Below are 24,921 nucleotides of genomic sequence, written 5' to 3'. Positions count from 1 at the left end.
AAGAGAATTGGATTAGATAATCCCTAGGGCCACTTCCAGTTCTGTGATTCTGTTAATGAAATAAAGGCTATGCAGAAAATAGCAAACATATTAAGATTGCAGTGATATTAGCTGCCACCACTTCTAGCACCACGTCCGGAAGACCTCTTAATAACCTCTGTCCGGCAAGAGTATGGGGACATTACTTACACTGTGATAAATGAGAATTTTGCTTAGTCATTTGATTGGAGCGATTGTCCCACCCCTCTGGGACAACTGGCTGTAATTTGAGGGAGCCACCACTAAATGTCGCTATAGGTTACATAACTAGGTGGTCAGGAGGCATTCTTAAGTGTCCTTCTCCAAGCCTCAGAACTATCATGTGGTCTCCTTACAGACTTAGAACTACACACTTTAAATACTTAAACTCGAACATCAAAAACACTTAGATGGAAATTAACTATCATTTTAAAAAGAAGAGGGTAATTCCTTCCAAATTCTTCCATTTGCTTGTTCCCTCAAATGCTGTTTCTACATATCTAGTTACTGGTGTAAACTGGGTAAACTGGTATTTAAAGAAATTCCCAATTGACCAATTGCTTGACTGTTTGGCCTACACCTTCATGATTTTTTTCCCCTCAAAATAAAGAGATTAAGCTGCAGAAGGCAAGTATGGGATTCTTTGTATCCCAGTTCTTGCTTCTGTTGTATCTCTAAGCTTTTCTGGAATCTTAGACACTTAGTGTATTTCATTGATTTTATGAAAATACACACATATTTTCCTATTTTAACTTTTCTGAAATTGTGATGCTTCATAGAGTCAATGGAAACGTATGATTAGCAGCACTTTTTCTTTTTTAGTGATGTCTTATAATCAATGATGTCTTTTTTGTGATAAAGTATTGTATCTGGTATTACGGTATATCCATCTTAATTTATTAGCAGTCAGTGCTCTGTTAAAAGTTTTTTGACAGATAAACTTCCTTTTCCAGTCTAATTTTTTAAGGAGCTCAAACTGGAAGAGAGAGCAATATTTATTGAATGTCCACCAGTGTCTGAGCTGTGGGCTGTGCATAGATGATTGTATTTGATCCTTATCATACTATGAAGTGGGTTTTTTGTTTCCATTTTACAGTAGAAGAAACTGAGGACCATAAGGTTCAGTAACTTGTACAGTCATGCTGCTAGTGTGGGTCACTGCTGAAAACGGTATATTTATGTATTTTGACTACAAATCTTACACTTTTTGTGCCATATTACATGGATATTTTAGGGCACACCACTTCTCTTTAACATCAGGTTTTTTTGATGTATTCCATAGAACTTAGCCCTCTTTGAATAGTGCACAATTGTTTTCTGAAAGCCTTCTTTACCACTGGACCATCAGGGAAGTCCCCGGTTTATCAATTTTAGAACATGGTTCCAGTCAGGGTCCACGGTGTCCTGGAGACCCAAGCTGTATGCAAGATGTAGTTGGCAGGAAGGATTTGGTCCCTCTCGCTTAACTTTCCAAGGGGCAAGGCTGAGAAACAACAGCACATTCCTTTCATACATCTTTGCTTTGACAGTCCCCTGTATGCAGATGGCACCCACTGGTAGTCAGGAAGGACGAGAGGGTGGAAGGCAGTTTACATCATGATCATCTTTGTGTTTGCACAGGCCCAGGAGAGCTGAATTTTCAGTTCTCAGCAACTCTCAGAAATTGCTGAAATACATTCCATTGCCGAAATACATTCCCTACCTCATGTCCTGAAGGGCATTTGTTGTCTACAGGCTGTACTTATGTTTTCCATTTCCAGTCCCTTTTATTTCAAGTTCTCATTTGTAAATCTGAAGACAAAACATTAGCAATCTGTCAGAGGTTCTGTTCCATTCATTTGTCTAGGGATTTATCATCAAAATATTCCTTTTATATCAGCAACTTGGGGTCTTATGATGATAAATAATCTGTGGTTCTACTTTGCAAGGATTCCTCAGATAGAGGGCATATGATTATAACATGTACAGGATATAATAGTCAAAAATTCAAGGTCACTAAGAGATGAGTTGATTATTATTATTTAAAGTTCCTTGGCTTAAAGAGAGTACTATTTGCTGAAGTAATTTTGAAATGATGTGTTTAACTTTCCATCTCTTAAGAGAGGTAATGACTCTAAAACTCTTAAAACTTCCAATGTGAAACTCAGGAGAGTTTGTGGGTATGTGTGGTAACACATAAGAATAGAAGTCACGCAGTATCTTCCTGAATACTAAAATCAGGGGGCATCTTTCATTCTCATCTTATGTGATTTCTTGACTGCATTTCACTCATGTATTTAATTATTTATCTCTTCAACTGTTCCAACAAATATTTATTGACCAGTAGATGTGTGCCATATGCTATCAATAAGACATAGCCCTGTCTTTGGGGAGCTAATATTCTATGAGGGTTGCAGACAAGTAGACAAAGTCACTGTGATAAGCCCTCTGACAGGGCTTAGTATGGAGTGAGGTGAGAGCACATATAAAGAGGATTCTAATCCTGATTTGAGAAATCAGGGAGAGCTTCTCTGAGGAAGTACTATCCTAGGTTTCTTTCAGGAAGTGCTATTCTGTGACAGTACTATGGCTCTTCCACTCCTCTGACAGCTTTTCTTAATTTCCTTAGCTGGTTCTTCTTTCTTTTCACCCTAATAAATATCAATGCTCCCTAGGGTTTTGTCTCAATCCCTTATTTCTTATAATTATACATTTTCTAGGTGCTTAAAATCATAACCATGGCTTCAACTACCCTTATACACAGTTGGTGCCTAACTATATCTTTAACTAACCTTAGACTGTTAAATTAGTGACTCATTCATTGTTTTAGCAAACATTCATTGACTATCTACCACATACCAGACTTTGCCCAGGGTAAAAGAGATGAAGTTGATTCTTAACACTCACTGAGTTTTCAGTCTCACTAGCAAGAACTACACTACGAAACTATAAAACACGTGAGAATTAAAAACTTTAGCAACACAGGAAGGGAAACTACTAACTGCTCCTGGTAGCGTCAGAAATCTTTGCAGAGGGAGGGAGGAATTGGCTAGGTGATTTAGGAGAAGAAATTTCAGGCAGAGGGAATGTAATAGTATGTGCAAGGACTTGGAGGTCTCCCTGGCTTGTCCAGAGAACAATCAAACATTTAGTGTGACTAGATTATAGGATGTGTAGTGGAAAACATCAGAATCTAGCCTGATGAAACAAGCTGCAGTCAGATTGTCAATAGGTATCATGCTCAGAAACAAAGACATTTTCTTTTAGGCATTAGGGAGCCAGGAGAGATCTGTCAACTGTCAACCTGCAGAATCAGAGTCTGCAATATCTGGTGGCATTGTAGAGGCTGGTGGTGGCGTGGAGATCTGGTAAGAAATTAAATAAGAGGTGACAAGGGTCTGAACTAAGGCGGTGGCAAAGCAATGAGAAAAGAAAGCTTTATGACTTGAGAGTTTTCCAAGGTCAGATCAATAAGATGTGGTAGGTAAGGAAAAGAGAAGAATCAAAAAAGACACTGAAATTTGTGGTTGAAAGAGGGAATAGATGGTCTCACTGTTAACCAAGATATGAACAATTGGAGACAGATTTGCAGTAGGGGAATACAGTGGGTTCAGTTTTGGAAAAGTCAAGTTATAGATGCCTGTGGGACATTCCAGTGGAGGTATTTAATAGGCAATTGGAAATACTGAATTTGAAGCTTGGGAGGGGATCAGGGATGAATATACACATTAAGAATGAACATCATATAAAGAAGATGTGGTACATACATACAATGGAATACTACTCAGCCATAAGAAGAATTAAATAATGCCAATTACAGCAACATGGATGGACCTAGAGATTATCATACTAAGTGAAGCAAGTCAGAAAGAGAAAGACAAATACCATGTGATATCACTTATATGTGGAATCTAAAATATGACACAAATGAACTTATCTGTGAAACAGAAACAGACTCACAGACATAGAGAACAGGCTTGTGGTTGCCAAGGGGGAGGAGGGGAGGGAGAGGGATGAATTGGGAGTTTGTGATTAGCAGTTGCAAACTATTATATACAGAATGGATAAACAACAAGGTCCTACTGTATAGTACAGGGAACTATATTCAATATCCTGTGATAAACCATAATGGAAAAGAATATGAAAAAGAATATATAAATATATATATATATAAAACTGAATCACTTTGCTATACAGCAGAAATTAACATTGTACATCAACTATACTTCGATAAAGTAAATTAAAAAGAAAGAATGAACATCATATAGCTAGTAGTTGAAGCCATAGAAGTGGATGGATTATGTTCATATTCAACAAAATTTTAAAAAAAATCTATATACTAGCCATTGTGAATATGGGAATGTGTGAACTGTGAATTCACATTGTGAATAGGAATATTAGTATGGCATGGCCATCTGCTTGCAGAGTTCTCTGGGGCAAGGGGCATAATCAAATAAATACAATATGTTGTGAAAAAGGTTATTATAGAAATGTGTACAAGGTACAGAAGTGGCACAAAGGAAAAGAGATCACATGTGCAGGATGGAAGACACAGAAGAGAGGAAACCCAGGATCAGAACTCAGTAGAACTTCTTCAAAGAATATGAGAAGCTTCATAGATTTGCTTGTTATTTCCTCAAGGCACATGTCATATCTCATTTATCAATATACTCCCAGCAGAACCCAACCTAATGCTTGCAACATAAGTGCTCAGTAATGTTTGTTGAGTAAATGGGCCCAGGGCAGTTGGAAAGACATGAAAAAAAAAAAAAAATGAAGCTTGGGATTTTCCCAAGCCCTGGGGAACACTTTAATCATCTCTTATTAGCCTTTCACATGGAGAGCTTATGCAGGTGGAGCTCAAAATAAACTCTCTGAAGAAATGAAGATGCAGCAGTTTAGAACTAGGATAAGGAATGCATCTGTCAGTACTCTAATTATGAAATATGCTTATGGCAAGCTAGACCTTTTATTTCTGGTGTGCAGCAAAATTGTGTAGCCGTCGATTTCCTGTCAAACCATCACTGAGAGTGCCTGAGAATGCCACATCACCATTCACTGATTAATGACAGTGCTGGTCTTTTAAACAGGAACCCATCACATTGAGTCTTGCAACCTCCATTCTTGTTGTGCGTCCATTTAAATGATTTGTAATAGCTAGTAATTATGAAAATGTCTTTCTTTCTTGACCTTCTTCCTCCTCTCCTCCCCACCCACTGAATTTACAGGTTAGTATTTCATCAAATTGGATTACAAATTAACATACTGTTTTTTTTAAAGACAGATCTATTTAGGTATATATTAGTACACAGAGTTCCTATGAAAAAGAAAAAGAGAAAGAAAGACACTGTGTGAAAGCCTCATGATAAAAGATATTCCTACCACTCTACCAGTAAGAATCCCTCCAGGGGCTGAGTGCCTCAACTTCATTGCCCAAGGCTGGCCATCGGTTTCATTAACGTCTTACCTGAGACGTTTGAAGGAGGGAATCTTATCATCAAGCACCTACAGCTAGGCTTGAGACTAACAGTGCTTTTTAACTACCCACCCCCTCCAAAATAACTAAATATGGTGTAATGTTTTTCATTGTTTTATCCGGCTGACATGTAGCTTTTCCAAGTTAAATTTGTTTTCCTGATCGTATTCTCTCTCTAGCTGCTGGAAAGATCCTGCTTTTCTAGAGGATGAGCTATAGAAGCTCCTGAAATATTTTCTCAATAATTCATACCTGCAAGCACAACCGTAGGCGTGTATTGAAAGCGATCATTCATATCACTTTTCTTTCCTCTCAGGTACTGCACAGTATTCACAGTATAAGTCATTATCCATCTGGTTCAACCAGGAGCATGAAAATTTGCCAGCATATAATAACCTGGAGATCATTCGAGGGAGGAGAAGGCCAATCCCTCCTCCCTGCCCCCAGCCACTTGCTCTTGTAGAGCCCAGGCTTCAAGTAACCTTATAGCTTCTTCCTTGCTTCCTCATGCACCATTATGGGTTTTAGAGGCACAGGTGTATCTGTGCCACTAAATAGGCATTTGTGAAGTCTGTTGAGTACATGTGGCTGAAGACAAAGCTGGAGAAGAAGTCCAGAATGCTCTGAAATAATCATAATAGCTACTATTTTTTGAGCGCACATCCTCTTAAATTCTTACAAATTACTCTAAGGTAAATGGTCTGGTTCCTATTTTACAGATAAGGGATTGAGGCTCAGAATTTAAGTGATGAGCCCTAGCCACATAACATGGGCAGAGCCAGAATTTGAGCCCATGCCCTTTCCATTAAGCACCCTCCTTCCAAGAGGGATACCTTTGGCCCAGCCATGCTTTTCTGTGAGCATCTTTTAGAAGAAGGGCATCACGTTGCTAAGAGATACTCAATCACCATGGCTTTCTTCTCTGTTCTTTTGAAGGCAGGTGATGTGTCAGGGTGGAGGTGGGAATGGAGAAGAAGGCAACAAGGAGGATGAGGCTCCCGATATTGGTGCAGCCAGGAATCGGCAAGAGATGTGAATTCTCTCCTATTCACTTCAAACATGAGTACGAGGAGTCAGGAACTGAGAATACGTTTATTGGCAACACTTGTTTCTACATCAAGGCAATGCACAGTCTTAGGGATGAAGGAGAATCGGAATAATTAATTTGGAGTAAAATCCCTATTTTCTAAGGACTTATGACCATGACCGGTTGTGCTACTAATCTGGAAGGGTCTTCTCTCAGCTCCTCAAGGGCATAACTTAGTTCCAGGGAGATCTACAGTCCTATGCAATGTGAGCAAGATGATATTTCCTCCTGTGAACGATGTTCTTTATTCCTCAGTGCTTTCTTTGGCTTTACCTTGTGCCAGACCTGAAAATCTGGAGCTGTCAGCTTTAGTCCAGCCCCTGCAGAGCCCAGTGGCAGGGTTCCAATTCCATACGGTGGCAAGTGTCAAGACAGTGCTGCGTGCAGGGTAATATTTATGGCTTCGTCAGCTGTTGGCACCATAGAAAGGAGCTCAAGATGGCCAAAGGAGCTTTAGTAGATGATGAATGTTTGTTTAGAATGATGACCTAGGGAACTGAGTTACAGTACAGCCTCTCAGCAGAACAGTCCCTAAAAGAAATTCTTAGTTCAGCAGTAGCCCCGGGTCAAATGTGACCAAAGACAATGAACATTTGCCTTGGAGTTGCTGTTTATCCCAGAAAGTCCTTCATCTGCCCACATCTTCCTGCCCTCTTGCCTGATCCATCTGAAGATGTGGGTGATTGAAGAGGCTTATGTCTTTGTTTCCACTGTGCCCTGGTTGCATGAGTCAGAGTCACTTGATCATCACCCTGACCTTACTGTTAATATTTATTTCTGAAGAGTAAGTCAGAGCTAAATATATCAAAGTATCAGTAGTGTTAACCATATACAAAGTATTTTAAAGTATATGATTTTTATCTCATCCTCATAACCTTCCAGGTGGGTAAGGAAAGGTTTATTTTGCTCTTTTGAAGATGAAAGTCAGTGATTTAATCAAAGTTACAAGAATAATAATCAGTGGAATCAGGACTAGAGCCAGGCGTTTCTGATTCCTAGATCCGTACCCTGGGGTAGACAACCTATAGCTTGCAGGCCAAATCTGGCCACTGTCTGTTTTTGTACAGCCTGCAAGCTAAGAGTAGTTTTCACATTTTTAAATAGTTGGAAAAAAACAAAAGAAGAACAATATTTCATGATACGAAAACATTATATGTAATTCAAATTTTGGTGTCTATAAAATAAACTTGTATTGGAACACAGACACACTTATTTATGCATTGTCTATGACTCCTTTTATGCTACAGTGACAGAGTTGAGTTGTTGTGACAGAGACCTTATGGCCCACAGAGCCTAAAATGTTTTTTATCTGTCCCTTTTTAAGGAAAAGTTTGTCAACTGCTGTAATAATGATCAATAAATAGAGACCCATGGTACAGTCTCTCTGTACTAGTTTGCTAAGGCTACATAAAAAGTACCACAAACTGGGTGGGTTCAAAAAACAGAAATTTACTGTCTCACAGTGCTGGAGGCTAGAAGTCCAAAATCAAGGTGTCTGCAGAGCCCTGCTCTCTCTAAGAGTCTGAGTAGAATCCTTCCTTGCCTCTTCCTAGCTTCTGGTGGTGGCCCACAATCCTTGGTGTTCCTTTGTTTGCATCTGCCTCTGTCCAGTCTCTGCCTCCATCATCACTTGGCTGTCCTCACCTCCTCATCCCTCTGTGTGTGTCTGTGTCCAGATTTCTGCATTTTTATAAGGATACCAGATATATTGGTTTGGGACTCCCCCTAATGGCTTCATCTTAACTGGATCATCTGCAAAGAAACCCTATTTCCAAACAAGGTCACATTTACATGTACCAGGGGTTAGGACATCAACATCTCTTTGGGGGGGACACAATATAACTCATAACACTTTTCCCTGTGGAAGGTGTTATCCTGACATCATCATCATCCTTCCTTCTTTCCTTGCCCCCTCCCTTTGTACCTCCTTCCCTGCTTCTTCCTTTCTCCACTCTCTTGCCTCCCTCACCTCATTCACTATACATTCAACAAACATTTATGAAGGTCCTACTGTGCCCTTGTCCCTATGCTCCTCACTGTGCTAAAGTACACTGAACAAAAGTGATTAAGACTTGGTTTCTGGCCTCAACTGTGCAATGTGGAAAAGCAGCCATCAGTGATAAGTCCATCAGAGGGGTTCGTGTAAGGTACAGTAGAGATTTAGAGGGATCTTAGGGATCTAAATTCCCAAATATTGAGTCATAATCTTTTAAAATAATCGATGTGGTCTTATTTAAGGTACCACAGCTATTGACTCAAAAATTACAGATGCTAATATGCATGGAATTGTAGGGTAGATGTTCCTCACTATTCTATTAAAGTCATAATGTACGGAAATATTCCGCCCCTCTTACTTGCCTTAATTCCTTCAATCTCTCTTCCCTTTAGCACTTACCATGTCAGGTTAGGATTCTCTGCTCTGGGAAAAACAGTGGGATGACCCTGAGGAGGGGGCTCTAACCTTGTTAGATTAAGGTGATGGCTTTTAGGGAGACTTTGCAGCTTTGTGGGATGAAGCTCGACAGCACTCAGTGCGTTTTGTCCCTATATGTTGCATTTTGTTGTGTCTTCTTTGAGGCTCTTTGTTGCTCTGCTGTCTCCTCCTGGCACTAATTGGTTACATTCAAATATAGTTGTGAAGTGCATGAAATGTGTTCTGACAGTTTCTCCTCTGCTTGCCCCAGAGCTCAGCGTCTCACTGGTCTCGCAGGATCCTCCTGGGTCAGAGGTGTGAGGGCGCAGCAAGGGAGGAGGTTCATCCTCTCTACGGCGGTTCTGGTGGGGGCTCTTTGTGGACTGCATCCTCGGGTACTATCGTTTTATCTCTGTGCAGTTTGTAAACCATGGAGTTACTTCTGCTCCCTGCAGGTTCAGAGCTTCCTACTGGTTATCAACCCCAAAGATGCTGACCTGGTGAAAACATCAAAGATCCACTCCGTGCAGGAACAGGGGAACTGATGCTAAAAAGTAACACCTCTTCTCCCAGTGGTGTTCTCTTCCTAGGGTTCGTAGTTGCTGCTGACCTTAACTTTGTATCTGGACTTTATATATATATTTCTCTGTCTCTGATCTACTTAGCCCCTTCTTTTTTAACATCTTTATTGGAGTATAATTGCTTTAAAATGGTGTGTTAGTTTCTGCTGTATAACAAAGTGAATCAGTTATACATATACATATATCCCCATATCTCTCCCCTCTTGCATCTGCCTCCCAGCCGCCCTATCCCACCCCTCTAGGTGGTCGGTCACAAAGCACCGAGCTGATCTTCCTGTGCTATGCAGCTGCTTCCCACTAGCTATCTATTTTACATTTGGTAGTGTATATATGTCCATGCCACTCTCTCACTTTGTCCCAGCTTACCCTTCCCCCTCCCCGTGTCCTCAAGTCCATTCTCTACATCTGCATCTTTATTCCTGTCCTGCCCCTACATTCATCAAAACCTTTTTTTTTAGATTCCATATATATGTGTTAGCATATGGTATTTGTTTTTCTCTTTCTGACTTACTTCACTTTGTTTGACAGACTCTAGGTCCATCCACCTCACTTCAAATAACTCAATTTCGTTTCTTTTTATGGCTGAGTAATATTCCATTGTATATATGTGCCACATCTTCTTTATCCACTCATCTGTCGATGGAATCGTAGGTTGCTTCCATGTCCTGGTTATTGTAAATACAGCTGCAATGAACATTGTGGTACATGACTCTTTTTGAATTATGGTTTTCTCAGGGTATATGCCCAGTAGTGGGATTGCTGGGTCATATGGTACTTCAATTTTTAGATTTTTAAGGAACCTCCATACTGTTCTCCATAGTGACTGTATCAATTTACACTCCCACCAACAGTGCAAGAGGGTTCCCTTTTCTCCACACCCTCTCCAGCATTTATTGTTTCTAGATTTTTTGATGATGGCCATTCTGACTGGTGTGAGGTGATATCTCATTGTAGTTTTGATTTGCATTTCTCTAATGATTAGTGATGTTGAGCATCCTTTCATGTGTTTGTTGGCAATCTGTATATCTTCTTTGGAGAAATGTCTATTTAGGTCTTCTGCCCATTTTTGGATTGGGTTGTTTGTTTTTCTGATATTGAGCTGCATGAGCTGCTTGTATATTTTGGAGATTAATCCTTTGTCAGTTGCTTCGTTTGCAAATATTTTCTCCCATTCTGAGGGTTGTCTTTTCATCTTGTTTATGGTTTCCATTGCTGCGCAAAAGCTTCTAAGTTTCATTAGGTCCCATTTATTTATTTTTGTTTTTATTTCCATTTCTCTAGGAGGTGGGTCAGAAAGGATCTTCCTGTGATTTACATCAGAGTGTTCTGCCTATATTTTCCTCTTAGAGTTTTATAGTGTCTGGCCTTACATTTAGGTCTTTAATCCATTTTGAGTTTATTTTTGTGTACAGTGTTAGGAAGTGTTCTAATGTCATTCTTTTACATGTAGCTGTCCAGTTTTCCCAGCACCACTTATTGAAGAGGCTTTCTTTTCTCCACTGTATATTCTTGCCTCCTTTATCAAAGATAAGGTGACCATATGTGTGTGGGTTTATCTCTGGGCTTTCTATCCTGTTCCATTGATCTATATTTCTGTTTTTATGCCAGTACCATACTGTCTTGATTACTGTAGCTTTGTAGTATAGTCTGAAGTCCAGGAGCCTGATTCCTCCAGCTCCATTTTTCTTTCTCAAGATTGCTTTGGCTATTCGGGGTCTTTTGTGTTTCCATATAAATTGTGAAATTTTTTGTTCCAGTTCTGTGAAAAATGCCATTGGTAGTTTGATAGGGATTGCACTGAATCTGTAGATTGCTTTGGATAGTATAGTTATTTTCACAGTATTGCTTCTTCCAATCCAAGAACATGGTATATCTCTCCATCTGTTTCTATCATCTTTAATTTCTTTCGTTAGTGTCTTATAGTTTTCTGCAGACAGGTGTTTTGTCTCCTTAGGTAGGTTTATTCTTAGGTATTTTATTCTTTTTGTTGCAATGGTAAATGGGAGTTTTCCTTAATTTCTCTTTCAGATTTTTTGTTGTTAGTGTATAAGAATGCAAGAGATTTCTGTGTATTAATTTTGTATCCTGCTACTTTACCAGATTCATTGATTAGCTCTAGTAGTTTTCTGGTAACATCTTTGGATTCTCTATGTGTAGTATCATGTCATCTGCGAACAGTGACAGTTTTACTTCTTCTTTTCCGATTTGTATTCCTTTTATTTCTTTTTCTTCTCTGATTGCTGTGGCTAAAACTTCCAAAACTATGTTGAATAAGAGTGGTGAGAGTGGGCATCCTTGTCTTGTTCCTGATTTTAGAGGAAATGGTTTCAGTTTTTCACCATTGAGAATGATGTTGGCTGTGGGTTTGTCATATATGGCCTTTATTATGTTGAGGTAAATTCCCAGTATGCCTAGTTTCTGGAGAGTTTTTTTCATAAATGGGTGTTGAATTTTGCCAAACGCTTTTTCTGCATCTCTTGAGATTATCATATGGTTTTCATCCTTCAGTTTTTTAATATGGTGTATCACATTGATTGATTTTCATACATTGAAAAATCCTTGCATTCCTGGGATAAACCCCACTTGATCATGGTGTATGATCCTTTTAATGTGCTGTTGGATTCTGTTTGCTAATATGTTGTTGAGGATTTTTGCATGTATGTTCATCATTGATATTGGCCGGTTGTTTTCTTTCTTTGTGACATCTTTATCTGGTTTTGGTATCAAGGCGATGGTGGCCTTTTAGAATGAGTTTGGGAGTGTTCCTCCCTCTGCTATATTTTGGAAGAGTTTGAGAAGGATAGGTATTAGCTCTTCCCTAAATGTTTGATAGAGTTTACCTGTGAAGCCATCTGGTCCTGGGCTTTTGTTTGTTGGAAGATTTTTAATCACAGTTTCAATTTGGTCTATGATTGGTCTGTTTATATTTTCTACTTCTTCCTGGTTCAGTCTCGGAAGGTTGTGCTTTTCTAACAATTTGTCCATTTCTTCCTGCTTGTCCATTTTATTGACATATAGTTGCTTGTAGTAATCTCTCATGATCCTTTGTATTTCTACAGTGTCAGTTGTTACTTCTCCTTTTTCATTTATAATTCTGTTGATTTGAGTCTTCTCCCTTTTTTCTTGATGAATCTGGCTAGTGGCTTATCAATTTTGTTTATCTTCTCAAAGAACCAGCATTTAGTTTTATTAATCTTTGCTATTGTTTCCTTCATTTCTTTTTCATTTATTTCTGATCTGATCTTTATGATTTCTTTCTTTCTGCTAACTTTGGGTTTTTTTTTGTTGTTATTGTTCTTCTTTCTCTAATTGCTTTAGGTGTAAGGTTAAGTTGTTTATTTGAGCTGTTTCTTGTTTCTTGAGGTAGGATTGTATTGCTATAAACTTCCCTCTTAGAACTGCTTTTGCTGCATCCCATAGGTCATCGTGTTTCCATTGTCATTTGTTTCTAGGTATTTTTTGATATCCTCTTTGATTTCTGCAGTGATCTCTTGGTTATTTAGTAGTGTATTGTTTAGCCTCCATGTATTTGCATTTTTTAAAGTTTTTTTTCCTATACTTGATATGTAGTCTCATAGCATTGTGTTTGGAAAAGATACTTGATATGATTTCAATTTTCTCTAATTTACCAAGGCTTGATTTGTGACCCAAGTTATGATCTATCCTGGAGAGTGTTCCATGAGCACTTGAGAAAAAAGTGTATTATGTTGTTTTTGGATGGAATGTCCTATAAATATCAATGAAGTCCATCTTGTTTAACGTGTCATTTATAGCTTGTGTTTCCTTATTTATTTTCATTGTTGATGGTCTGTCCATTGGTGAAAGTGGGGTGTTAAAGTCCCCTACTATGATTATGTTACTGTCGATACCCCCTTTAATGGCTGTTAGCATCTGCCTTATTTATTGAGGTGCTCGTATCTTGGGTGCCTAAATATTTACAATTGTTACATCTTCTTCTTGGATTGATCCCTTGATCGTTATGTGTGTCCTTGTTTGTCTTCTGTAATAGTCTTTATTTTAAAGTCTATTTTGTCTGATATGAGAATTGCTACTCCAGCTTTCTTTTGATTTCCATTTGCATGGAATATCTTTTTCCATCCCCTCACTTTCAGTCTGTATGTGTCCCTAGGTCTGAAGTGGGTCTCTTGTAGACAGCATATATATGGGTCTTGTTTTTGTATCCATTCAGCCAGTCTGTGTCTTTTGGTTGGAGCATTTAATCCATTTACATTTAAGGTAATTACCGATATGTATTTTTCTATTACCATTTTCTTAATTGTTCTGGGTTTGTTATTGTAGGTCTTTTCCTTCTCTTGTGTTTCCTGCCTAGAGAAGTTCCTTTAGCATTTGTTGTAAAGCTGGTTTGGTGGTGCTGAATTCTCTTAGCTTTTCCTTGTCTGTAAAGGTTTTAATTTCTCTGTCAAATCTGAATGAGATCCTTGCTGGGTAGAGTAATATTGGTTGTAGGTTTTTCCCTTTCATCACTCTAAATATGTCCTGCCACTCCCTTCTGGCTTGCAGAGTTTCTGCGGAAAGATCGGCTTTAACCTTATGGGGATTCCCTTGTGTGTTATTTGTTGCTTTTCCCTTGCTGCTTTTAATATTTTTTCTTTGAATTTAATTTTTGATAGTTTGATTAAAATGTGTCTTGGCGTGTTTCTCCTTGGATTTATCCCGTATGGAACTATCTGTGCTTCCTGGATTTGACTGACTGTTTCCTTTCCCATGTTAGGGAAGTTTTCAACTATATTCTCTTCAAATACTTTCTCAGACCCTTTCTTTTTCTCTTCTTCTTCTGGGACCCCTATAATTTGAATGTTATTGTGTTTAATGTTATCTCCAAGGTCTCTGAGACTGTCCTTAATTCTTTTCATTCTTTTTTCTCTATTCTGCTCTGCGGTAGTTATTTCCACTCTTTCATCTTCCAGGTCACTTATCCATTCTTCTGCCTCAGTTATTCTGCTATTGATTCCTTCTAGAGAATTTTTAATTTCATTTATTGTGTTGTTCATCATTGTTTGTTTGCTCTTTAGTTCTTCTATGTCCTTGTTAATCATTTCTTGTATTTTCTCCATTCTATTTCCAAGATTTTTGGTCATCTTTACTATCATTACTCTGAATTCTTTTTGAGGTAGACTGCCTATTTCTCTTCATTTGTTTCATCTGGTGGGTTTTTATTTTACCTTGCTCCTTCATCTGCTGTGTATTTCTCTGTCTTCTCAGTTTGCTTAACTTACTGTGTTTGGGGTCTCCTTTTTGCAGGCTGCAGGTTCGTACTTCCCATTGTTTTTGGTGTCTGCCCCCAGTGAGTAAGGCTGGTTCAGTGGGTTGTGTAGGCTTCCTGGTGGAGGGGACTGGTGCCTGTGTTCTGGTGGTTGGGGCTGGATCTTGTCTTTCTGGTGTGCAGGGTTGTGTCCAGTGGTGTGTTTTGGGGTGTTTGTGCACTTAGTATGATTTTAGGCAGCCTCTCTACTAATGGGTGGGGTTGTGTCCCTGTCTTGCTAATTGTTTGGCATGGGGCATCCAGCACTGGAACTTGCTGGCCGTTGTGGGGAGCTGGGCCTTAGCGTTGAGATGGAGATCTCTGGGAGAGCTCTCGCCAATTGATATTATGTGGAACCGGAGGTCTCTGGTGGTCCAGTGTCTTCACCTCGGCTCTCCCACCTCAGAGGCTCAGGCCAGAGCACCACGACCCTGTCAGCCACATGGCTCAGAAGAAAAGGGAGAAAAAAGAAAGAAAAAAGTAATAAATAAAAAATAATAAAATTATTAAAATAAAAAATTAAAAAATTATTAAAGTAAAAAAATTAAAAAGTAATAATAAAAAAAAGAAGAGAGTAACGAAACCAAATAACAAATCCACCAATGATAACAAGCGCTAAAAACTATACTAAGATGAACATGAAAATCAGAAACAAGTTAGCTGCAGACAGCAAACCCCAAGTCTACAGTTGCTCCCAAAGTCCATCCCCTCAGGTTTGGGATGATTCGTTGTCTATTCAGGTATTCCACAGATGCAGGGTACATCAAGTTGACTGTGGAGATTTAATCCACTGCTCCTGAGGCTGCTAGGAGAGATTTCCCTTTCTCTTCTTTGTTCGTGCAGCTCCTGGGGTTCAGCTTTGGATTTGGACCCGCCTCTGCATGTAGGTCGCCTGAGGGCGTCTGTTACTGCCCAGATAGGATGGGGTTAAAGCAGCGGCTGATTAGGGGGCTCTGGCTTATTCAGGCTGGGGGGAAGGGAGGGGTACAGTAGTTATAATTGGAATGCAGGGCGAACCTGCAGTGGTAGAGGCTAGCGTGACGTTACAACAGCCTGAGACACGCCGTGTGTTCTCCTGGGGAACTTGTCTCTGGATCACAGGACCCTGGCAGTGGCGGGCTGCACAGGCTCCTGGGGGGTGTGGATAGTGACCTGTTCTTGCACACAGGATTCTTGGTAGCTGCAGCAGCAGTGTTAGCATTTCATGCCCATCTCTGTTGTCTGAGCTGATATCCACAACTTGCGCCCATCTCTGGAGCTTGTTTAGGCAGTGCTCTGCCTTCCGTGGGCAGACAGGGAAGGAATCCCCTCTCCTCGCGCACCCCGAAACAATGGTCTCTTGCCTCTTAGGCAGTTCCAGACTTTTTCCCAGACTCCCTCCCGGCTAGCTGTGGCGCACTAGCCCCCTTCAGGCTGTCTTCACACAGCCAACCCCAGTCCTCTCCCTGGGATCTGACCTCCGAAGCCCGAGCCTCAGCTCCCAGCCCCCACCCATCCCAGTGGGTGAGCAGACAAGCCTCTCAGGCTGGTGAGTGCTGGTTGGCACCGATCCTCTGTGCGGGAATCTCTCCACTTTGCCCTCTTCACCCCTGTTGCTACGCTCTCCTCCGTGGCTCCGAAGCTTCCCCCTGCCACCGCCTCCCCAACCCCGTCCCCACCAGTGAAGGGGCTTCCTAGTGTGTGGAAACTTCTCCTCCTTAGGTGCAGGTCCCACCCCTGTTCTTTTGTCTCTGTTTTTTCTTTTTTCTTTTGCGCTACCCAAGTACGTGGGGGGTGTCTTGCGTTTTGGGAAGTCTGAGGTCTTCTGCCAGCGTTCAGTAGGTGTTCTGTAGGAGTTGTTCCACATGGAGATGTATTTTTGATGTATTTGTGGGGAGGAAGGTGATCTCCACGTCTTACTCCTCCACCATCTTGAAGGTCCCCCATACTTAGCCCTTTTAAGGGAGCTTTTTTATAAAATTCACTTTGTATGCAAAGACTCTTCAGCTTTTATAAATGGTGCTGAGTAAAAAGAAATTAATATTTACCTATTGGTAAAGAACCTTTGACATTGATATGAGACTAGAGTGACCTTGCTTTGTTAATTTTAAGTGAATTTCACATTTTACCCTAATGCTCCCAGAGTACGATTCTCGTGGCACAGTCTACCCCAGAAATACTTCTGAAGGCCAGTGACCTGAATCTTGGTTTAACCACTTACTAGTTAAGAAAACTTGGACAAATCACTTAACCTCTCTGTTTTCTTATTGTCCTACAATGGGTGAAACTGATACTCTATAGGGTTGTTTGGAAGTTCAAGTGAAACAATGTGTGTCAAGGGGCTTTAGAAATTGGACGTTTTATATAAATGTCACAAGGTGTTATCCCTATTGTCCTAATTATAATTAGGCTATGGCAATTCCAGTCAGATATACTTTTTCTTCTTTTGTGAGATCATAAAAGACATAGTTATCATTGCCATTAATTTGCTTTGAGTATTTCTTAGACCACTGGTTCTCAAGGTATGGTTCCCAGACCAGGAACATCCACCTTGTGTTAGAAATGCAAATTCTTGGGCCCCACCTCAGACCTCCTGAATCAGAACCCCTGGGGTTGGGGCCCAGCCAACCCAACCTGTGTTTTAACAGGACCTCCAAGGAGATTCTCCTGACACTAACGTTTGAGACCCACTGGTTTAGAGTTATACCCAACTGCGTGTGTGTAGGCTCTGACTTTGCTGATGTTCTTTTAACCTGGCTTTTCTTTCAGACATGGAAGAGATTCTGAAAGACAAAATGTGTGTACCTAAGATTGAGTTGGAACCAACAGTTGACTTCCCAGAACATGCCTGCCAGCTAGGTGTGCCGTTTTTAGCATTGACATAGATCCTAGGAGCGCAGGTCCTTAAAGCATCCCCTTGGTTAAACACACACTTGCTGGAGATATGCTGAGGGTCCAGAGAGCCTTATCCTACTGAAGTGGGATAATAACAATTGAATGAGATGACCGGTGAACTATTTGGTGAAATTCAGTAGAGCTGCACTGAACTTGATTCCTATTCTGGCTACCCTTGAACATCAGGTGTCTCCTTCCCTCTAATAGTCTTTGGTCTTCCTCAAACGAACCCCCCACCTATTAATGAGTCTGGGGCCCACTCCTAAGTGCTCTGACAGGTCTTAGAAATAGCCAGGTGCCCCACTGCACACCCTGTGCTTTCCCGTCATACCCCTGGATTGCAGCTATGCCATGGCTGTCCTGACAGACAGATGGACGGTAGTTACTTTAAAGTGAAAACCAGAGCTCTAAAGGTAATTAAGATGGAAGAAGGAAAGTGGTAGGAAAACATTAGGGAAACCATGGTGCTGCCGGGTTGATCCACAAGGGCAGAGGTGCGTGGTAGGTGTACAATAGCTACTTACGGAATGAATGAATGAAGACGGAATTTTGTGTTTTGGGAGCTATCCTGCCTACTTAACTTATGAGCATCTATCTTATTCCAAATGAACAGACATTATGCCTTGATTGAGTGAACTATTAGATATGTTTAGTTTTAAATGCAGATATAAATAGATTTGGTCTTTCTATGGTTCGAATTTCCTCCCATCAGCTTTCCCTTAATTATCCACAAGTGTTCCAAACCTTCATTAGCTAAATAGGATGCAGATGATGGTCATTAGTCTGGGATGTAAATCCTGCTGGCACATTCAATGGCTTTTCACTTGGTTAATTGAAATTTTCAGTATTCATGGACTACAAGAAAACACTGTAATTTTATCATTTATTCAGGGGTATAATTTTTTTCCTTTAGCAGGTTGTATTTTATAATTATGCAGTTAAAAAAATAAATATGAATGCCACACTTTTCCTGGGGGGGATATCACTATTTTCAGTGCACATGTGTCAATGCTAGTCTACTAAAGCATGAAGACCAAATAGAAAGTCATACTTTGTCTAGAAATCCTAAAATTGACCAACTAAAATGTCTAAGAAAGCATCCAAGTAGTATGCACTTTGGGGACCCATTGATTCAAGTGTAAGAGACTTCCAAATTGTTAGTAATATGTGTGGGTCTGGTCTTGACATCTACCAATGAATAAGAAATCATCCAGTTTTCTGTGGGGTGCAAATTTCAGGTATCAAATGGAGGTGCTTTATGCAGGCATTATTCCTTTAAATGGTTCTTAGCTTTCAACTGCATTTGACCATTTATCAAACCTAGCTGGCCTCTGGTGATATTTGGTTGAGAGTGACACACACACACACACACACACACACAACTGATACTTGAAATAAAATTTCACAAAATTACCAACTATCTCAGAAATTCAGTTTCTGAATTCCTTAATTTTTATAATCCAATACTTAAGCAATACTCTTTGCTTGCCCCCGACTTTGTTCCAATTTAATCGAGTAAGTGTCATATGTTTGCTGTTTTAAAAACATAAATCTTAGTTATAGACATTGCATGGCAGAAGTTGGCTCAGTAGAGGCAGAGTATATCTATTTCTGTTCTTTTTCTAAACCTAATTTAGTGGGAATGAAACAACATTGTAATAACTCTCAGAGGTAAACTCTCCCTTAAAAAGGAGTATAGAACATATGAAGTCTCTTTTCAGTGCTCAATCACTTTGCAAAACACACCCACCAGTGAGAATCAGGTAAGCAGCTGCCCTTCTAGAAGTCTCTTTTTGTAGGCTAGACTGGATGAACCATTGATCACTGGTCTTCTGTCTAGGTTGTCTTACCAAGGCCTTATCAGTCTCACTTGTTTGTCCCAAGTCACTCTTCCTTCTGGGTTGCTTTGGCCTTTTTGCCCACTTGGAATATTTCTGCAAACGATTCTTAATGTTAATTTAAGGAAGACATGTTTAAGCACCTCAGTCTTCTAAATGAACCATTATTTTATATATACATAGATATATATAAGATATATATCTTAATAAATATATAATATATAAATATATTTAATATATAATATATGAATATAAATATTTGATATATATCTGTCAATATTTAATTTATATCTGTCTCAAAGTTGAATATAAAGACATTTTATAAGTTATGCTTTTGTGAATTCCCTGAAACACTCTCTCTGCCTCTGTAGATAATCAAGAGCTGACCATGTTATTCAGCCAGATGTCCTCAGAGGATGGAGGAAAGAAGTAGGCACTATACTCACTGATTTCCAAACAATGTGCCTGATAAGATCCAGCCCATTTTCTTCAAATTAGCCAGGGTTCTCATGACCTAAAAGGAAATGAATAGGGGTTTCCTCATTTCATAATGAAGAATTCAAGACCGCCAGGCCAGCAATCTGTCTTAAGCTCACAAAGTTAATAAGCTTGTCTCTTATTAAGAAGAGACAAGCGTTAAATGCCTAGACTCCTGAGCAAGTAGTCCATTTGTCTAACTGTCCAACGAGTCTGTCATAAAAGACCAGCAAACATATAAGCTCTAATAAGGGGTCACATTCAACTAGAGCACATCAGCCATAGCCAGTATCTGCCCTTGGCAAAACTGTGTCAAATTAAAGTGTATTGTAGTGGACAGAGCAGTGCTTCACACAGACCTTCTAGCACACTGCCCTCAGCTGTCAGCCCTTTCGGGAAATTGCCCTTGGCTGAACAAAGGCATCATGCCTAGGGTCTACCCAGCTTCAGAGTTCCCCACTGGGTTTGCTGAGACCCTTGTTGAACTTGCACCACAGCCCAACATCTCCCTCTGCTCGGTCCTGCACCCTTCCCTTCCCCTCTCCAAGTGGAGATCCCAGAGCATGCCCTAATAAATATCCTGCCTGCTAATCTCCATCTCACAGACTGCTTTTTAGGGAGACCACCCTGCAACCTGTGTGATCTTTTCCATCACATTGAGTGTCTTCATGATCTAAGTCTTCATTTCTCTCCTATCAAAATCTGCTTTTGAAATTAATAAAAGACAAGAAGATTCTGCTTGTAGGAAAGGGAATGGATAAATTCATTCTCTCTAAGGTGTAACAGACCAATGAATATAATACTTGAAATTTCCAACTTTCCCCTTTGCGGTGACTCTTACACCTTAGCATCCCTCGAGGGTTTGTCTATTATGATTCAAAGCCTTATGCTAAAAACAGAGCTCTAATAAGTGAAATTTCAGGCATCAGTATAAAAATGGATAACAGTGGGGCCTCACCTTTCTAGATTCATTTTGGGAAATTGCTATAACGGTCCATATGTAATACCGTACACCCCATGCTGGTCGCCCTGCCAACAGCCTTAGAAGTCAGTGCTCTAAAAAAGTCATTGTGCTTCATTGTGACAAACGCAGCATCAGGCAAACTTCGGTGGAGGGGACCCATTAGGAGTTACCTCTTTAGTAGAAAAATATTGATGCAACAATCAAGAAGGTCACAGCATGGGTAAGTCGCCATGTTTTGAGTCTTTCATTTTCTGTAATTAAAGTGAACATATTATCGGAAGGTTTAGAAAGCCCACTCAAAGTCATTCACAGTAGCTGCAATTAGGAAATTGGAATGCCAGCGAAAGACTTTCGACGGAACGAAATGAGACTGACCAAGCGTATAAGTACAGTCCCCTTAGAAAATGGCCATATTAAGGATATGGACTCTCTTTGACCTTTGCCATACCTCTTTCACACTCATTCCATGTCCTGAGATTTCACTGTATGTTTGTCCTTTGGCTCAAGTGGTTCCTTGCTACAAATGTAACATTTAGAACTACCTGTATTAATTTTTTTTAGTGAAGCCAATTTCACCCATCTCTGACTCTCATTTCTCCTCCAAACCTGTTTCTCAGGTTACCTGAGACTGTTTTTGAAGGTTGAATGGTACTGTTTAATTTCGAAGATCATTTCCCCTGGGGCTAATGTCTGAATTCTTAGACGTGTTCATTAATTTACTCTCCCCAGTGATGTATCTTAAGCTTAGTTAAAAATGCAATTAGAATCGCTCAAGTTGCGCCCACGTGGGCAACCACACGCAGTCTTCAGTAGCTGGGATTTGTTTCTCCCCTAGTGTTTTATTATACTGCCATTTAGGACAGAGAGTGAGACTTGAAATCAGGAGCAGGAAGAGAAATTCCCACCGTTAGACTTCCGTTTCCTGGAAAAAATTTAGTTGCACTAGTCAGGGAATCAGAATCATTTCCATAACTAGCTCCTTTAGAGTTTAGACCTGTTGTTCTCGACTGGGGGTGATTCTGCCAGCCCCCCACCTCCCAGGGGACATTTGGCAATGTCCGGAGACATTTTTGGTTGTCGCGACTGACGTGGGGAGGGAGGTGTGCTACTGGCCTCTGGTGGGTAGAGGCCAGGGATGCTGCAAAACATTCTAGGGTGCTCAGTACCACAGCGAGAATTATCCAGTCCAAAGTGTTCATAGGCCCAACGCTGAAAAATTGATTTAGCCAAACCAAGTGGATACTAGACAATAGATATATGCTAAATAAAGAGGAAATGTATTTTACTACTATTCAGGAGCCTTTTGTGTCTCTCCCTTGGCTTCACTTTTTAATGCTATGACACGTGAGTCTGCTTTTCCAGCACTGTGCTTCCAAAACAGTGTTTTGGGATAAGGGCTGCAGTCATTTTTTTCTGTTGTTGTTGCATTTTCCCATCGAGTGCATATTTAGTGGATACCCTTTTTTTTTGTGCCAGGCACTGGGCTAGGTAATGGGGCTACAGCAATGTCCAAGTCTTGTTGGGTCTTTCCCTCCCTGGAGCAGAAATCTGAGAGTGAACATTGAGGTCAATCTCATGATACAGGGCTCAGTGTACAAACACGTAAAAATGACAAAAGGTTACAAACACGTAAAGATGACAAAAGGTCACGAGGAAGACGTTTGGGGGGAAGATTGTAGGTGGGGTGTTTCAGTGTTACTTGTGTGAGCTGTTTGCTTCTTTGGCTGTTCTCTGTCTCCTTACTGGCTCAATCATGACTTTGGCTTTTCCTCTTTTTTTCTCATCACCAAAATTCTCTCCTCCTTTCTCTTTTCCCCTTCTAATTCAAACTTTCTGAATATGTACCCCTTCCTTCACAAACAAAATAAAAACACAAATAAAAATGCCACCAATCCAAATTTAAAGACTACACCCAACGTAAACCTTAAACTTAATTTTTCTTCATTAAAGATACTTTTTTTGTATGTTTATCCATGTCTGTGTTTTCTGTCCTTTAATACTGTTTATTATTTGGGGCCAGAATATGTGCTGGCCCAGATTCTTAACTTTTTTTACTGCTTGTCTGAAAACAAATCAAAACCCTAGATGAGTTGACAAATATTTTTATGTTATATGAGGAGAGAGTGGGAGAAAGATTATATACTTTAGATCTTTGAGCCATACCAAAGTCTCTGTTATACATTTCTTTTAGCTCTTTTGACTCTATTCAACCAAAATAAAATTATCAGTGTATGTATATATATACACATATATACACACTGTATGTATATATATGTATATACAAATATATATACATACCACACATATGTACATGCATACATACACACATATACATAATACATATGTATACATATATGGCATATATATAAAAGAATATTTATTGCAAAGCAAAAACAAAAGAATAAAATCCTGGAAACCATCAAATATCCACCAATAAAGGAAAGCATACATAAAGTATGGTATATCCATATTATGGAATGTTATACAGCTATTAAGAAGAATGAGTCAATCTACGTGAACTGACTGGAAAGATGTTGATAATATAGCCTTAGTAGGATGGTATGATCTCAAGAAAGAAGAAACTTCTCTATGTACATGTGTAATATAAAACACACAATTAACATGTAATACATGCATTTGCATAAAAATAGAGAAAGTGTGGAAGGATGAATACAAATTTTTACTACTGGTTACCTCAGAAGAATAGGTTAGAAAGGGGATTGGCTCATTAAGAATATATATTAGTTTTGTAATTAAAGAAAAAGTAGAAAATTTTACTGAAAAAAAATTTAATACCATTATGTCCATTGAACTCTTCATAGGATAGTCCAAAAGGAACAAACTTGCATGTAAATTCCAACTGGCCTTGAATGCCAGAGTGCCTTTTTAGTGGCTCATGAGGCCAAGAAAATATTCACACAACTGTAAAAAGTCAATCACAGGGAGAACGAGTGAGCTAACGAGAGTGGGGATGAGACGGCAAGAGCCCTGATACTGCTGTTCAGACTCACACATCTCATGGATGGGGAGAAGCTCCACTCCATCACTCAGGCTATTCACAGGTGTCATTTGAAAGATTTTGGCATTTGACAATTTGCACATATCTCTTCAAGATAAAGAGAGTGCCGTGTGTGGTTGATAAGGTGGGTTTTTGAGTCAGACTGCTTCACTTTCATTCCCGATCTAACTATTTCCTAGGTATGACAATTAACCTAATTGTGCTGTGGTCCTTTATTTGTGAAATAAAGATAAATAAGAGTCTTTACTTCACTGGATCATTGTTGGCCCATAATGAATGTTCTGACTTGGAGGGGGTGGCAGTGGGAGCAGTGAAGGGCAGATACCTTAAAATCCAGAGAAATCAGTGGGGTCACAGGAGGTGGTACCCACCTTGGACTGGAGATGCATGGGGCAGGGTCAATATCATTACACTTTGCCAGTTCTAATGTGTCTCCCACCTTCTTGTTTTGCAGACCACCATTCTCAGCACATTGGCTAGTGAGAAGTCCTTATCTGACTGCAAAAAGGTAAGTCAGCCTCCAGGAATTGCAGCCTGCTGTCAGAGTAATAAAAAGCTTCAGAATTGATGACATTCGGTTGAAAAAGCTATGGTATCAATGAGAATGCTCTGCTGACATATTGTAGTCCTCTTTCCTCAGAGATGGAAATTCGAATGGTTCTCTTTAAGGCTGTGGAAAACTCTGTTACTGTTTGACAGCCTCTTCTTCTAAAGAAGCTCTGTTTCCATATATTTCTATCTCGCTATTTTCTGATATTTTATTCTGCAAGGTGAGCATCAAGGGAGTTCAGGGCAAGCTGCATTGCAGGCATCTCTATCTTTGTTTGCAAATGTAAATCTAATAAACCTAAACCCAATACAATATAAAAATGATTTCGTATTTGGAAAGCTGATCATATAGCATAAAAATCTGGTTTGGATTCACCAGAGTC

General features: G+C 39.8%; 1 protein-coding gene across 3 annotated transcripts in view; it reads left to right on the top strand.

Annotated features, from left to right (window-relative positions):
* Window positions 1-24,921, top strand: part of RASGEF1B (RasGEF domain family member 1B) — a 563,490-nt gene that overhangs the window by 178,290 nt on the left and 360,279 nt on the right. For all 3 annotated transcript variants that reach the window (XM_061192412.1, XM_061192411.1, XM_061192413.1), the window contains one exon: window positions 24,444-24,497. In XM_061192412.1, the coding sequence (XP_061048395.1) occupies window positions 24,444-24,497 (54 nt within the window). The remainder of the gene's footprint in view (window positions 1-24,443; window positions 24,498-24,921) is intronic.

Source organism: Eubalaena glacialis, chromosome 5 (assembly GCF_028564815.1).
Source record: "Eubalaena glacialis isolate mEubGla1 chromosome 5, mEubGla1.1.hap2.+ XY, whole genome shotgun sequence".
Taxonomy (NCBI): domain Eukaryota; kingdom Metazoa; phylum Chordata; class Mammalia; order Artiodactyla; family Balaenidae; genus Eubalaena; species Eubalaena glacialis.
Note: the sequence above shows the minus strand (reverse complement) of the source record. Positions and strands in the feature narration are given on the sequence as shown.